At 37.0% G+C, this 14,506-nt stretch overlaps 2 protein-coding genes across 2 annotated transcripts; one reads left to right on the top strand and one right to left on the bottom strand.

The window, feature by feature from the left end:
• Window positions 1-2,931: 2,931 nt before the first annotated feature.
• On the bottom strand, window positions 2,932-14,169 carry LOC123878080 (pro-resilin-like). Its single transcript, XM_045925145.1, has 7 exons — window positions 14,032-14,169; window positions 12,360-12,405; window positions 8,562-8,703; window positions 7,930-8,048; window positions 4,723-4,858; window positions 3,576-3,662; window positions 2,932-3,148 (listed from the first exon to the last, which is right to left on the bottom strand). Exons 2-7 carry the CDS (start codon window positions 12,372-12,374, stop codon window positions 3,042-3,044), a joined length of 606 nt encoding a protein of 201 aa, XP_045781101.1. The 5' UTR covers window positions 12,375-12,405; window positions 14,032-14,169; the 3' UTR covers window positions 2,932-3,041.
• LOC123878075 (ommochrome-binding protein-like) lies at window positions 6,134-7,145 on the top strand. Its single transcript, XM_045925136.1, has one exon. The coding sequence runs from the start codon at window positions 6,192-6,194 to the stop codon at window positions 7,053-7,055; it is 864 nt and encodes a 287-aa protein (XP_045781092.1). The 5' UTR covers window positions 6,134-6,191; the 3' UTR covers window positions 7,056-7,145.
• Window positions 14,170-14,506: the final 337 nt, after the last annotated feature.

The raw sequence follows: 14,506 nt of genomic DNA, 5'->3' as shown, positions 1-14,506 counted from the left end.
ATTTATTTTAGTTTTTTTCCGATTGGCAAAATTTTTGCTCCATACAAAAACAGTTTGTCCAACTACTACACTATTATCGAAAACATGTCATTTTAACAAAACTTTTATCCTAATATTGCGTTTGTAAGTTAGGTTCGAGTTCTGATTACTTTTCCAACGTATTTACAAAAGGTTACCATTCTTTTGTCAATAACCATAATTTTCTTCAACTTCTAAAATGTGTCCAATTTTTTGTGCGTGTGTAACGTCCTGAATGTAACGACATTAGAACGCCTATTTTTGCCATACTACATAAATAATTTGGTTTCTTTTGCCTTTCATTTATTGGCAACACTATTGAACAAGGCGCCAACATTCAGAAAATAAAAACGGCCATGTTTGTTAGGAGGAAAATTGTTAGTGTGTGTTGAAGCGAGAATTGTCGCCAAAAATTGTTTTTCTTATGTTGAATTGTAGGGTGAGCATTGGACATTCTTTCGAACTCATAAATAAAGGTTAATAAAGCTTTGTTATCGCGTAAAACAATGAAACTACTTCTCTGTCCGTAATTATTCGCTGTACAGTGATATTTTTATTTGAGCTTATGTCGTTCGCTTTTTTCTGTCATGATTGTAACATCGTTACGGTCATGACCGATTGTAAGGCGGAGAGTACACTTCTTTAGAAATTCAATTTTGACTTAATTTAATTTCTTAAGAAGGGTCTCTCCGTCACTCGCTTCATACAAACGTAGTTCCAATTTCATTTGAAAATATTAAGCAACCAAAGTCCATGACATACAGACATATTCTAGAAACTATCTATGTCTGTGGTTTTCCAGATTTCTGTTAATATATTCGGTTTCAAAGTTACGCGGTCTTAAAAATTCCCATACAAATCTTTGAGCCCCTGTAATTTTAAAACTACATATTTTTAGAAAAATCTAAAACACCACAGACACAGATACATATTAGTTTCTAAAATATGTCTGCAAAATTTCATGGACTTTGGTTGCTTAATATTCAAATGAAATTGGAACTACGATTGTATGGAGCAAGTGTCGGAGAGAGCCCCGTTAATGATAACCGTAGGATTCTTTATGCCTGAACTACTTAGTACATATTACAGTTATTTATATTTATCGTGTTTGGTGTCCATCAAAAGTTTCTGGTTTGCTTGTCTGTGATTGGCTGGGAAAGTTAAAAAATATTAAATTAAAATTTTGCTTTAAAAAAATAATTTTTAAATTATTAATTATATAGAATAGCTCTTGTATTAATTCAGTTCCTCCAACTTTTATCGTCGTTTTGACCACAAAAGTGCGAAGAGTGCAATTTATATTTCAGATGGCACCAATAACCAACACCGAAAGGCAAAAGAAATATCGGGAAAAGTTGCGAACTCAAAATCAAAAAAATAAGTGTCACCATTCTTAGCGGTATCACCTGATGTGAAAAAAACTAGTGTATATAATGTCTAATGGGGTCTCTGCGAGTTGGCTTTGGCCCCTCGTATGCCTACTAAAGGACCGGGACCCCAGGGTCGCGAAGTCGTTATGCGATCTCAATAATAATATAATATTGTAAAAATAATATAATATTCTAATCATAATATTGTATGATTCTGAACTAAGCTTTATGTTGATCATGAATGTATCATTGAGTCAGGTATGTAACGTTTGTTACGATGTCATGAATGCAACTATACATTTTTTTACGACCACACCCGTATATCAAACCGAGAGTGCTATTTGCTTACAAACTAAACTATAAAAAATTCTTAAAACTGGTTTAGAATCCTTACGTTAGGTATCCCTTTAGGGTTAGTTAAATAATGAAAGAATGTATAAAATTAAATCATTTATTTCATACCTTTAATTAACATACTTACATTTATTTATACGTACTAGACACTAGTAATACTAAATTAAAATACATCATCAAATACAATGCGGAAATATTAAGTGTGCGCAATATTATAAACGTGAATTACTATTAGATACATTTTAGAGTTCAGTACCCAGAGAGTAAAAACGGAGCCCAGCTATTAATGTCACTCTACTGTGTGTCTGTCTGTCTGTCTGTCTGGCTGTCTGTTATCAGCGTAAAATGGAAGGAATAGGAGAGGAAATATGTGAGATAAAATTAATAAAAATAGTAACTTCTGTTCGTCTGTCTGTCTGTCATCAGCGTAAATATGGAAGGAATAGGAGAGGGTATGTGCGAGCTAAAATTATTAGAAATAGTAACCTTCACGGTTCAACCTCGCGCAAGCGCATCGCGCACTTCAAAAAAGACGAAGACATGGCGTTGGACCGTAAGATACTTTTTGTCCCAGAAAATATTTAAAGAGATGGGTTTTAAAACTTATATATTATAGTATCCAATTTGAATAAATGACTTTTTCCAATTCGAATCAAGGCGGATGAAGACACAGGCTGCAGCTAGTAGGTAATTAATATTGTAATTTAATTAGTAGCCACTGTCAATCTTCGTGATTTTAGATGCCAGTCAAGAGCCTATTGTTTTTGTAGAGCACACTAAAATTTATACATTTTCCGTCCCACTTTAGCAATATTAAAAAAAAGAGGATGCAGATAATCTAAATTTCGAAAATCTAAAAAATCATCAGAATCGACGCCATATTATTCGCACACATAACAAATCCATTCTGTATATTATTTCAATTATTTCAATGGTAACAGAATTTTGTTTTGATTTCGAAAAAACATTTAATATTTGTGTTTTAATACTGATTAGTTTAAATTATTTTGTCTTTTATTAATTATTAAGTAACACCTTTAGCATACTGACGCACTTACACCGCGTGGAACGTATTTATGGTGCAGGGCACGGGTCTGCCCGCGAAATTCAAATTTAATTTGGTTTTTCGCAATTTGTAAACTAATACGGCAAAGTAGGATTATAGCATTCTAATAGCGCCAATGGCAGTATCATCTCCACAGGTTTATATACAAATCTTTACTTGAAGGTGTTCAGTTTAAGAAATTTAAATACAGCTTGCGAATGCATCAGTGTGCTAAGGCGCAATTATTATTATTGCTATTGATATCCAGGTGGTCCGTACGCTGTGGAAGGTTTGTAACTGCTTCCTGGGTTGTTAAAACCGTTGAGGGACCCAGTAAACTGTGGTGCGTTGTAACTGTAACCTGTAACGAGAAGTATTAGATTACTTAATTAAAGTCCAAAATTCATTCCAAAAAGCTAATGTGGTTGCATTAGACTGCAAGAAACATAATAATAAATATTAAACTGTTAGTATTAACTAGGTAAACGCGTCCCATCTTAGGCGCCAACATCATCACTTTCCATCAGGTGTGATTGTGACCAAGCGCTTGTTTATAATTCACGACATAAACACTATCAATTGCACGTGTAAACGTTACACGTTACACGTTAATTACGTATACAATTGATAATGAAAGTAATGTCGTGCAACTTATTTCGTGATGTAAATTCCGCTTAACTACCAAATATTTGTATTGAGAGAATACTAGTATAGGCAATAGGCATCCAGGCAAATTAAAATTGGATGGGAGCTACTATTTCAAAATATTTTTTGAGACCTCCACTTACCCTGGTTATTGTTTTCGGGATACCTCGCTTCTCCTTCATACCTCACGTTCGCGTGGTAACCAGTCCGCCAGTCCGCATGATAGGTTACTGCAAAAGAAAATTATTGAGCGTTTACTACCTCAAAAGGAAAAACGGAACCCTTATAGGATCACTTTGTTGTTTGTCTGTCTGTCCGTCCGTCCGTCGTGTCTATCAAGAAAACCTATACGGTACTTCCCGTTGACCTATAAAATCATGAAATTTGGCCGGTAGGTAGGTCTTATAGCACAAGTAAAGGAATAAATCCGAAAACCGTGAATTTGTGGTTACATCACAAAAAAAATGTGTTTCAATTTTCAAAGTAAGATAGCTATACTTATACCAAGTGGGGTATCATATGAAAGGGTTTTACCTGTACATTCTAAAACAGATTTTTCTTTATTTTTATGCATAATAGTTTTTGATTTATCGTGCAAAATGTCGGAAAAATTACCCGAGAACGGAACCCTCGGTGCGCGAGTCTGACTCGCCGTTGGCCGGTTTTTTTGTACTGGGTTGGAATCTACAATGAACTAAGACAGAAACAGAAAAATGTTCTTAACAAGTGTAAATTAAAAAATTTCTACACCCCCGACAAGTGAAGGTTACAGTAACTAGAAAAGACCTGATAACTTTCAAACGGCTGAACCGATTTTCTTGGACTATTCCGCGCCTACGATCCAAAGTATCTGAGTTTTCCAAAACATCATTTTCAAATAAATAATTATGTATCCAGGCAACGTCCATCTTGAGAGCTTGACATTTGTCAATTGACACTTGAATATTATGAACCGAAGGGTTATCTAACCTTCTTTTCTACAAGAAAACTAGAAAAGAGCTGATAACTTTTAAACGGCTGAACCAATTTTTTTGGATTATAGCTAAGAACACTCTCGATCAAGCCACCTTTCAAACAAAAAAAAGTAAATTAAAATCGGTTCATTCGTTTAGGCGCTACGATGCCACAGACAGATACACAGACACACAGATACACAGATACACACGTCAAACTTATAACACCCCTCTTTTTGGGTCGGGGGTTAAAAATACTTCTGACGCGACAGGTTGGCCCCCTACTACTAGAAAAGAAAGTGAAGAAAGGAATGGATAGGAAATAAGGTAAACATACCTATTTGCAACCTCCCATCGGGCAACTGCACTCTGTATTCGCCGCGGACTACGTTCCCATCTGACATCTCTCGCCTGTCGTAGTCATTCCCAGATTGTGCGTCCTTCACTGAATACCCGAATTCGTAGGATTTTGGCTGAGAACAAAAACAAATGTATAGGTTCTGTACTCTATCTTATTTTGAAAATTGAAACACATTTTAAATGATGTAACCACAAATTCGCGGTTTTCAGATTTTTTCCTGTACTTGTGCTATAAGACCTACCTACCTACCAAATTTCATGATTCTAGGTCAACGGGAAGTACCCTATAGGTTTCTTGATAGACACGACGGACGGACGGACGGACAGACAGACAGACAGACAACAAAGTGATCCTATAAGGGTTCCGTTTTTCCTGTTGAGGAATGAAACCCTAAAAATCCTGCATATTTAGGAATTGCAGGATATAAAATAAGGACAATTGTCTACACTGTAGACTCTACAGTATAGTTAGTACGGGCTGGTAACAATTTCTGCCAAGAATTGGAAATTCCAATGCCAATTGTTAATAGTGAGAAGTGTTCGCGAGCCAAGTATAACGAGTCTTATCCTTATTACCAACTAATTTGTGGCATCCGAGTAAACTATACATATTAAGGTCATTAACGGACACTAACCTATTTAAGAAGCTGTGATAGTGTAGTGGTTAATGTGCACTAGACGGATCTGCCCGCGTTTTTAGGGTTCCGTACCTCAAAAGGAAAAACGGAACCCTTATAGGATCACTTTGTTGTCTGTCTGTCTGTCCATCCGTCTGTCAAGAAAACCTATAGGGTACTTCCAGTAGACCTAGGATCATGAAATTTAGCAGGTAGATAGGTCTTATAGCACAAGTAAAGGAATAAATCCGAAAACCGTGAATATGTGGTTACATCATTTTAAACTAATACGACAAAGTAAGCTTATGACATTCTAATAGCGCCACTGGCAGTATCATCTTCACAGGTTTATATGAAAATCTTTTCTTGAAAGTGTTCCGTTTAAGAAATTGGTCAAAATAATGAGTTTGACGAAATTAGTCGATACTCTGACTAATTATCTGAATAGTGTAGTAGGAGATATTTTATTTAACCTTATTTTTTCCAGTCGACCTAAGTATCAAAGGAAAAATTGACGACTATGTAATATGAGCAAAATTACGATGAGTTATTCAGAACGACCTCTACGCTTGTTTATACCAATTTTCTCAACACACATCCGCGATGACAAATCACAAATGAGTAACAAACTGAAAAATCCACTATTCACCAAACCAACCTTATTTTTACTGCACATAGAGATCAAATTGGAATGATCAAACAATTGTATCAGCTGCAGTAGTTAATTGGTTTTAACTTCAATGAGATATAAGATCAAAACATTTTACGCATTGTGGCCAGTTTCATACTAAAAATTCATAATCGAGCACGTTTCTTTTATGTTTAAAAAATGTTATCCCAAATTAATCTTGCAGTATCACTCGTACTGTTAGTTTGCGTGGAAGCTAGAATACGTGTTTATGTTACTGATACGCCGATAGAAAAAATTGGCAGTAGATTATATAAAAAGGAATTATTGACGGATAAATTTAACGACCCGAAAGAACTGGCATACGATTCAGCGACCAGAAATCTATTTTTCATGCACATGGACGATTTAATACAGAATTCCGGAAGAGCATACGTCAATATCATAACGAAAGATACTATGAAAATTAATGGTATAGCAAGAAATAAAGCTACAGCTGTGGATGCCGAAAATGGTGAAGTTTATTTTGGATCGGATAACGGACTGTACAAATACGATCCGTTATTGGGAGATGCTGTTAACATAGGACTTTACAATATGAACATATTAAAAATAGTGATCAGGAATAATGAAATGTACGTTATAGATGCTAACAATCATAAGATATACAAGATATTCGATCAAGGCTCCAAAGCAATTCTAGTTGGCAATATGAAATCTGTATTAGAATTCGACGTAGATTATTATAAAAATATACATTATGTGTCTATGTGTGGTGTTTATTGTGCTTTGAATGGTGACGAAATAGTGAAAAACAAGGATTTGACTGTTGTATATCATTTTATAAGTGATGAATATACTACTTTTGGTGTTACGGAGAACGGGTTGTATGAAATCGACTGTTTTAACGGTACTGCCAAGCATGTGGCTAATTTGAGTTTCTTTCCTAGAAGCATAATCTTTGGTGATTATGGCGATATATTCTACTCAGTTGATAACAGTATCTTTAGATTGAAACCTATTAGTTCGTATACGGTTTATAACGTAAGGAGGAAAGAGACGTGATTTTTGTGTAGGTAATTTTTGTGTTACTGTTGTTTCTGGTACTTCATTAAACTTATCATAATTAAGTGATTAAATTATTAAGCTTCGTTTGCTTATTGTTTTTATATTTCTAACTTTCAGACATTTTGTTTTCCTGAAACAACGGGAATTTAAAAGCTACTGATCCTAATATCCTAATCCTGCTTAATATTATAAATGTGAAAGTGTGGATGTTTGTTAATCAATCACGCAAAAACTACTGGACGGACTTGGCTGAAAATCCCGTAGTTACTCAATCACGCAAAAACTTCTGGACGGACTTGGCTGAAAATCCCGTAGTTACTCAATCACGCAAAAACTTCTGGACGGACTTGGCTGAAAATCCCGTAGTTACTCAATCACGCAAAAACTTCTGGACGGACTTGGCTGAAAATCCCGTAGTTACTCAATCACGCAAAAACTTCTGGACGGACTTGGCTGAAAATCCCGTAGTTACTCAATCACGCAAAAACTTCTGGACGGACTTGGCTGAAAATCCCGTAGTTACTCAATCACGCAAAAACTTCTGGACGGACTTGGCTGAAAATCCCGTAGTTACTCAATCACGCAAAAACTATTGGACGGACTTGGCTGAAAATCCCGTAGGAACTCTTTGATTTTCCGGAATAAAAAGTAGGTAGCCTATGTTATGTATTTCCTTCCCCGGGATGTAAGCTAACTCTGTACCTTCTCAAAATCGGTTAAACTGTTGAGCCGTGAAAAGCTAGCAGACAGACAGACACACTTTCACACTTGTAATATTAGTATGGATTATTGTCTGCTCACACTTACCATGTTAAGAGTGGAATGGTAAGTGTGCGCAAAATATTTTGTTTTAAATGTGTGTGGTTCTTACCACTTCATTCTCATTCCCATGGTGGTGATTATGACTGTGGTGGTGGCTGTTACCGTTGTCATACTGTCCCGGGCCAGTGAAGGAGTTTGGTGGTAAGTAGCTGCTGGGTAGGGCTATACCTGGAAAGGGTGAAAAAAATTTTTTTTTAAGTATGTACTTAGTAGGTACTAGTACGCAGTAGTTTTCATATGCGTTCGTTTGTTTTATTTATAAAGAATACTAGAGGATGCCCGCGACTTCGTCCGCGTGGATTTAGGTCCTTTAAAATCCCGTGGGAACTGTTTGATTTTCGGGGATAAAAGTTGCTTATGTCCGTCCACAGGATATAAGCTAACCCCTGTACCAAATTTCGTCGGAATCAGTTAAACTGTTGGGCCGTGAAAAGGTAGCAGACAGACAGACTCACTTTCGCATTTATAATATTAGTATGGATTAGCCATGTTAATCATAACTAATACTCCCCTTTCCCCTCCAATTAAGCGTAAAACCTGTGCCAGGAGTGGATACGACAGTAGTGCAACGGGTGGGGTTTGAACCGCCGACCTCTCGGGATTCAGTCCGCTCCTAAACCGTTGAGCTATCGAGGGTCTCAGGCTTGTGATTGGTTGGTGACTCAAAATGGTTTTACTCACCGGTTTTAGGAGGTAGATAAGTTGTACTGGGCCTGTTGAAACCGTTGGATTGGTGACCGTTTGGCCTGTAGTGGTAACCTTGCACTGGTGGTTCCCCGCACACCAGCGATGCAAGACTTAGGCATAAAGATGCGCTGAATATCTAAAATGAAAACATAAGTATCTAAGTATTACTTATTTTAAAACTCGTAAAATTTGTAAAATAAAAATACAAATCAGTTGTTACTTGACTATGGCAAAGCCAAACGGATGGGTTATTGATTTTAGCAGTCTATGTAAATGTATGCACGTATATTTGTATCCAGATTCTGTGTGTTCCACCGTAGCGCCTAAACTACTAACCGATTTTGATGTATTCATCAAAATCGGCTCCATCAAAGGTGTCAATGAATTCGTTATTACGGTCTGGGTGATATAGGCTATATTATACACATTGACTTATATTACTTATACGAAAAAATTGACCTAACGGATGTTACATCTAACAAAGTGGGGGTCTCTACAATTTCTTTAGCTATTGTATCGAGTGGGATGTCAAATGAAAGAGTACAAAAAAGTTTCAAAAATATAAATATAGAACAATATACACCGAGTGACAGATAAACAATTTTGCTACTTATATCTATCGCTATCCGTCGGTTCGCGGGTAGTAGTCGGGTATTAGTGCTGTTTAACTTTTTCCGTGTTAAGACACCTGGACCGATTTGGAATTATTTTTTTGTATGAAAGGGTACCTATACCTACTTCGCAGGTGGTCCCATATTTTGGTGAAGACCTGATGAATATCTTCGGAGATGAAGAACAGAACTCCACAATGGATAAGAGTAAATTGCTCGCGATCAGTGTAATAGCTTAGTAAACAGTAGGGTTTTAACTAGGCATAGCATATTTTAGTACAGTGGGCATTTTTTTTCGCAAATTGGGAAAATATGATAAGGCATACCTACTAAAACAACAGTTCAAGACTGGTAACACGTTATTGCATAGGTTTATATAGACATTATAACACTAGGAAAGGAAACAATGGCTTCGATGGACGATAGCAGTTCCCTGGCCGTTGGAAATTAGCATTATATGCAAAACTACAGTCTCACGGGTGTCGAAGAAAGAAACTATACATTATATTTATGCTTACTATAGTTACGTGTGTACGAACTACGAACACGTTGCAAACCAATGCAAATATAGTGGACCCCCGGTAATCCTGTCCCTGTCTAATCCGGCACCCCCTGTAATCCGACATGTCTATTATTATTGAATTTACTAAAGTCATACGTAGTGAAGTATGATTTGTACTTCAGAGTAGGTATGTATGACACCTACTCTGAAGTACAAATCATATAGAATCTTATCATTGGATTCGTAATTTGTAAATTACAAGGTACTCTTTTGTAAAAAATCCGGACTATAGGGGTCTTAGGCAGTACTCTATAATCCGACAAACTCGATAGTCCGACAATGTCCTGCAAAACGTTTGTCGGATTACCGGGGGTCCACTGTATAAGTACCTAAGTATAAGACTAGTCCAGCAGTAGGTATCCAATCATCCATCGGCAATGGTGTCCTTCTATGAGGAAGTGATCGCACTGAAGGAGGCGGCTGAAAGGGAAAGAGAGCTGGATCCCAACGCTCATCCCATACGCCCTAAACGCCAGGGGCTAAGGAGGCGCCGGTATGCGCGTTACCTCGTGCCCTAAATGGGGACATAACCACACACAAGGCGTCCCATAGGCCATAGGGAATAGGGATGTCCAATAATGTGGTGGTATCATTGAGACGGCACAGTAGTACGCAAACTGCGTTCCTGTGTCGTCTCGTCATGACGCAGACGGCTCCGGTGGGTTTTAGTGGGTATTCTGGTTGCCAGCGAGTCCCACATACCCCCCCCTCCCCCCCGGAAGCAGCGTGGTACCTGCTCTACTTCCGGGAAGGATTCGTAAGAGCATTTCCCAGCGTTAAAAAAAGGTATCATCCATCCATACTAATATATAAATGCGAAAGTGTGTCTGTCTGTCTGTCTGTCTGCTAGATTTTCACGGCTCAGCAGTTTAACTAATTTTGATGAGATACAGAGTTAGCTTACACCTTACACCCCAGCCCGGCTAGCATGGGCAGTAGATAAAAATTATATCACCCGATTATATCCACTGATGTCATACAAATCATGTCGGGGATATAATTTTTATCTACTGCCCATGCTAGCCGGGCAGGGAAGGCAACTTTTATCCCGAAAAAGCATAGAGTTCCCACGGGATTTTTAAAAAGTCGCGGGCATTAGCTAGTAAATCAATAAATCAATATAGCTCAGCAATACAACCTGGCACATACCGATATTATAAATGCGAAAGTGTGTCTGTCTGTCTGTCTGTCTGCTAGCTTTTCACGGCTCAATAGTTTAACCAATTTTGATGATATTTGCTACAGAGTTAGCTTATACCCTAGGGAAGGACATAGGCAACTTTTATCCCGAAAAAGCAGAGTTCCCACGGCTGAACCGATTTTCTTAGATTAAGTATACCTAAGAACACTCTCGAATCTCGATCAAGCCACCTTTCAAACAAAAAAAACTAAATTAAAATCAGTTCATTAGTTTAGGAGCTACCATGACACAGATACACACGTAAAACTTATAACACCCCTCTTTTTGCGTCGGGGGTTAAAAATAAGTAGGTTGAGTAATCTAAAATTGTTAAAAACCACAACATTTTATATATATCTGTACTATGTTACATACATAGTCTTGAACCTTATGACTTATGAGTTATGACTTATGAGATATTGCAATCAACAAATGACAATATAATTTTTTGTTTTTGTTATACATTTAATATGCGTAACAAATTACTATTACACTGTAATATAGGTAATGGTATAGGTACCATGATATATGTACGTAATGTATGTTATACATGGTAATCAAGTAATCAAAGCAGTAATCATAGATTAACCGTTACAATAGGTATGGATTATGTTAATCATCACTGATTGCAGTACGAATGATCCTTAGATTTAATAACCTTTCAAAATGTAGAGCATTATGCACAGCGACACTGCTATTATAATTACTTGATATTTAAACATAAATAAATACCTAATATTATATAACAAGACTAGCCGATGCCCGCGACTTCACCCGCGTGGATTTAGGTTTGAAATCCCGTGGGAACTCTTTGATTTTCCGGGATAAAAAGTAGCCTATGTGCTAATCCAGGGTATTATCTATTTCCATTCCAAACAGCCAAATCCGTCAAGTAGTTTTTGCGTGAAGGAGTAACAAACATACACACACACACACACACATACAAACTTTCGCCTTTATATATAATATTAAGTATAGTGTGATGAAGTTAAACAGAACCCGACTACTACCCGGTACCTACCCGCTAACTTTCGATGGATAGCAATAGATATAGTATTTTTTTTTCTGTCGCTCGGTAAGTACTTTAACATTACTATAAGTATAGGTACCTACTTATATTTATGAACTCAGAATTTTTTCCTCTTTCATTTGATATCCCACGCGATACAATAGCAAAAAAAATTTTTGGAGACCCTATTTTTTGGATGTAATATCCTTCAAAGTCGATTTTTTTCATACAAAATATAGTCTATGTCAAAGACTACAATATTACACTGGCCTTATGTCACCCGGACCATAATAACGAATCCGCTCAGTAGTTTACACGCTACGGTGGAACACACATAAAAATATAAACATACATACATAGACTGCTAAAATCATAACCCTTCCTTTCGGATTTGCCGGAGTCGGTTGATGGTGATGATATAGGTACTTACCCTAAAATATGCCATTGATGAGGTAGTTCAGTTACGATTAACAAATCTGAAACAAAAAGTAAGAATATCGTTGATTCAAGAACAAACCGAGAGTTACCGCACTCTAGTTCACTTTAGTTACAGTGACAAGTGCAGTGAGAATTGTCTAACTCAACTAATTCCCTTACGAAATGATAACGTAACAAACATTACAAGAGCCAAATACATAATAGGAGAAAGTTATCGATACTAAATAGGACAATCGATATGACTGAAAAATGAAATGCGAATCACACTTGTCCACGATTCATAGCTTCGAAAGAAATAATCAAAGTCAATACAAAATACCTAGGTAGTAGGTACCTGTAAACTGGTCAAGTTCGAGTATGAATCACACATAAAGGGTTCCGTACCAGCGTAGAAGATTATGTACTTTTTTAGGGTTCCTCAAACGGAAAAAAGGAACCCTTATCGGATCACTTCGTTGTCTATGTGTCGTGTCTGTCAAGAAACCTATAGGGTAGTTCCCGTTGACCTAGAATCATGAAACTTGGCAGGTAGGTAGGTTTTATTAGCACACATAAGGGGAAATAATCCGAAAACCGTGAATTTGTGGTTACATCACACAAAAAAATTAAAACGTGTGCATGAACAAATAACTAGTATTTTCAACTTTCAAAAAGTACCAAGTAGGGTATCATAATATGAAAGGGCTTTATCTATATACTCTAAAACAGATTTTTATTTATTTTTATGCATAATAATTTGATTTATCGTGCAAAATATCGAAAAAATACGACTATAATACGGATCCCTTTGTGCGCAAGTCTGACTCGCACTTGGCCGGCTATTTTATAATTATTATTTGTTGTTTATAGTGGCAAAATACACACTATGTTCACGATCTAGCTCTACCTATTACGGTTCATGAGATGCAGCCCGCTGACAGATAGACAGACAGACGGACGGACAGCGGAGGCTTATTAATATAGGGTCCCGTTGGAACCTTTCGGGTACGGAACCCTAATAAAGAACGTAAGTATAGTCAAGTTCATAAGTGGCCATGATGCAATAGAAATAAAAAGCGTAACATTTTCCCACGGGGAAAGTGAGATATAAATCTGACATAGTCTTTATATTTCTTTTCGTTTTCTATATTATATTAACACAAAAACACGAACAATATTATATTACTAGCTGATGCCCGCGACTTCGTTCCCGTGGATATAGTTTGTTAAAAATCCCGTGGGCACTCATTGATTTTCCGGGATAAAAGTAGCATGTGTAGCCAGGGTATCTATCTCCATTCCAAATTTCAGCCAAATCCGTCCAGTAGTTTTTGCGTGAATGAGTAATAAACATCCACCCATACATACTTTCGCGTTTATCATAATATTAGTATGATTTAGGTATGTACACAAATAACAATTGTAATTTAAAAATTTATAAGACCCCCGACAAGTGAAGGTAACAGTAACTAGAAAAGAGCCGATAACTTTCAAACGGCTGAACCGATTTCTTGGATTATAGCTAAGAACACTCTCGATTAAGCCACCTTTCAAACAAAAAAAAAACTAAATTAAAATCGGTTCATTAGTTTAGGAGCTACGATGCCACAGACAGATACACACGTCAAACTTATAACACCCCTCTTTTTGGGGTCGGGAAAATAAAGGAGAAGAAAAAAGTTTACCTGCTCACATTAAAGTACTCGTAAAAGTATACGCGTTCTGCTTTCTAGAAGCTAGAAGTTCGTTGAAGTTCTTGAAGTTAACAAGTTTAAAGCCACAGCACCAAATCCGCAAGCACCACTGTTCAAACGAATGCCGCAGGTCTCACTGGCGAACTGTGATACAGTTTTGCGAAATTATGTTTTTATAGAGCGGAACATGGGGGCATCTGCCTATTGTCTTTTGGAACATCTTGGTTACCTCCTAGTGGCCCCAAAACAGGGCCCTACGCATACATAGATACCCAGGGAAATGCAGGTTCTAATCCAGCCTGTTCTCTCCTGGCTATATATCTATAGGTAAATAAGTATACATAGATACCCAGGGAGACGTAGGTTTTAAATCCAGTCTGTTCCGCAATTTTCAATATGTATTACTAATTGATGCCCGCGACTTCGTTTGCGTGGATAAATAAAATAAATAAATAAATATCCGTTT

This window comes from Maniola jurtina, chromosome 25, assembly GCF_905333055.1.
Source record: "Maniola jurtina chromosome 25, ilManJurt1.1, whole genome shotgun sequence".
In the NCBI taxonomy this organism is placed as follows: Eukaryota; Metazoa; Arthropoda; class Insecta; order Lepidoptera; family Nymphalidae; genus Maniola; species Maniola jurtina.
This window is presented reverse-complemented; position numbering and strand designations above follow the sequence as displayed.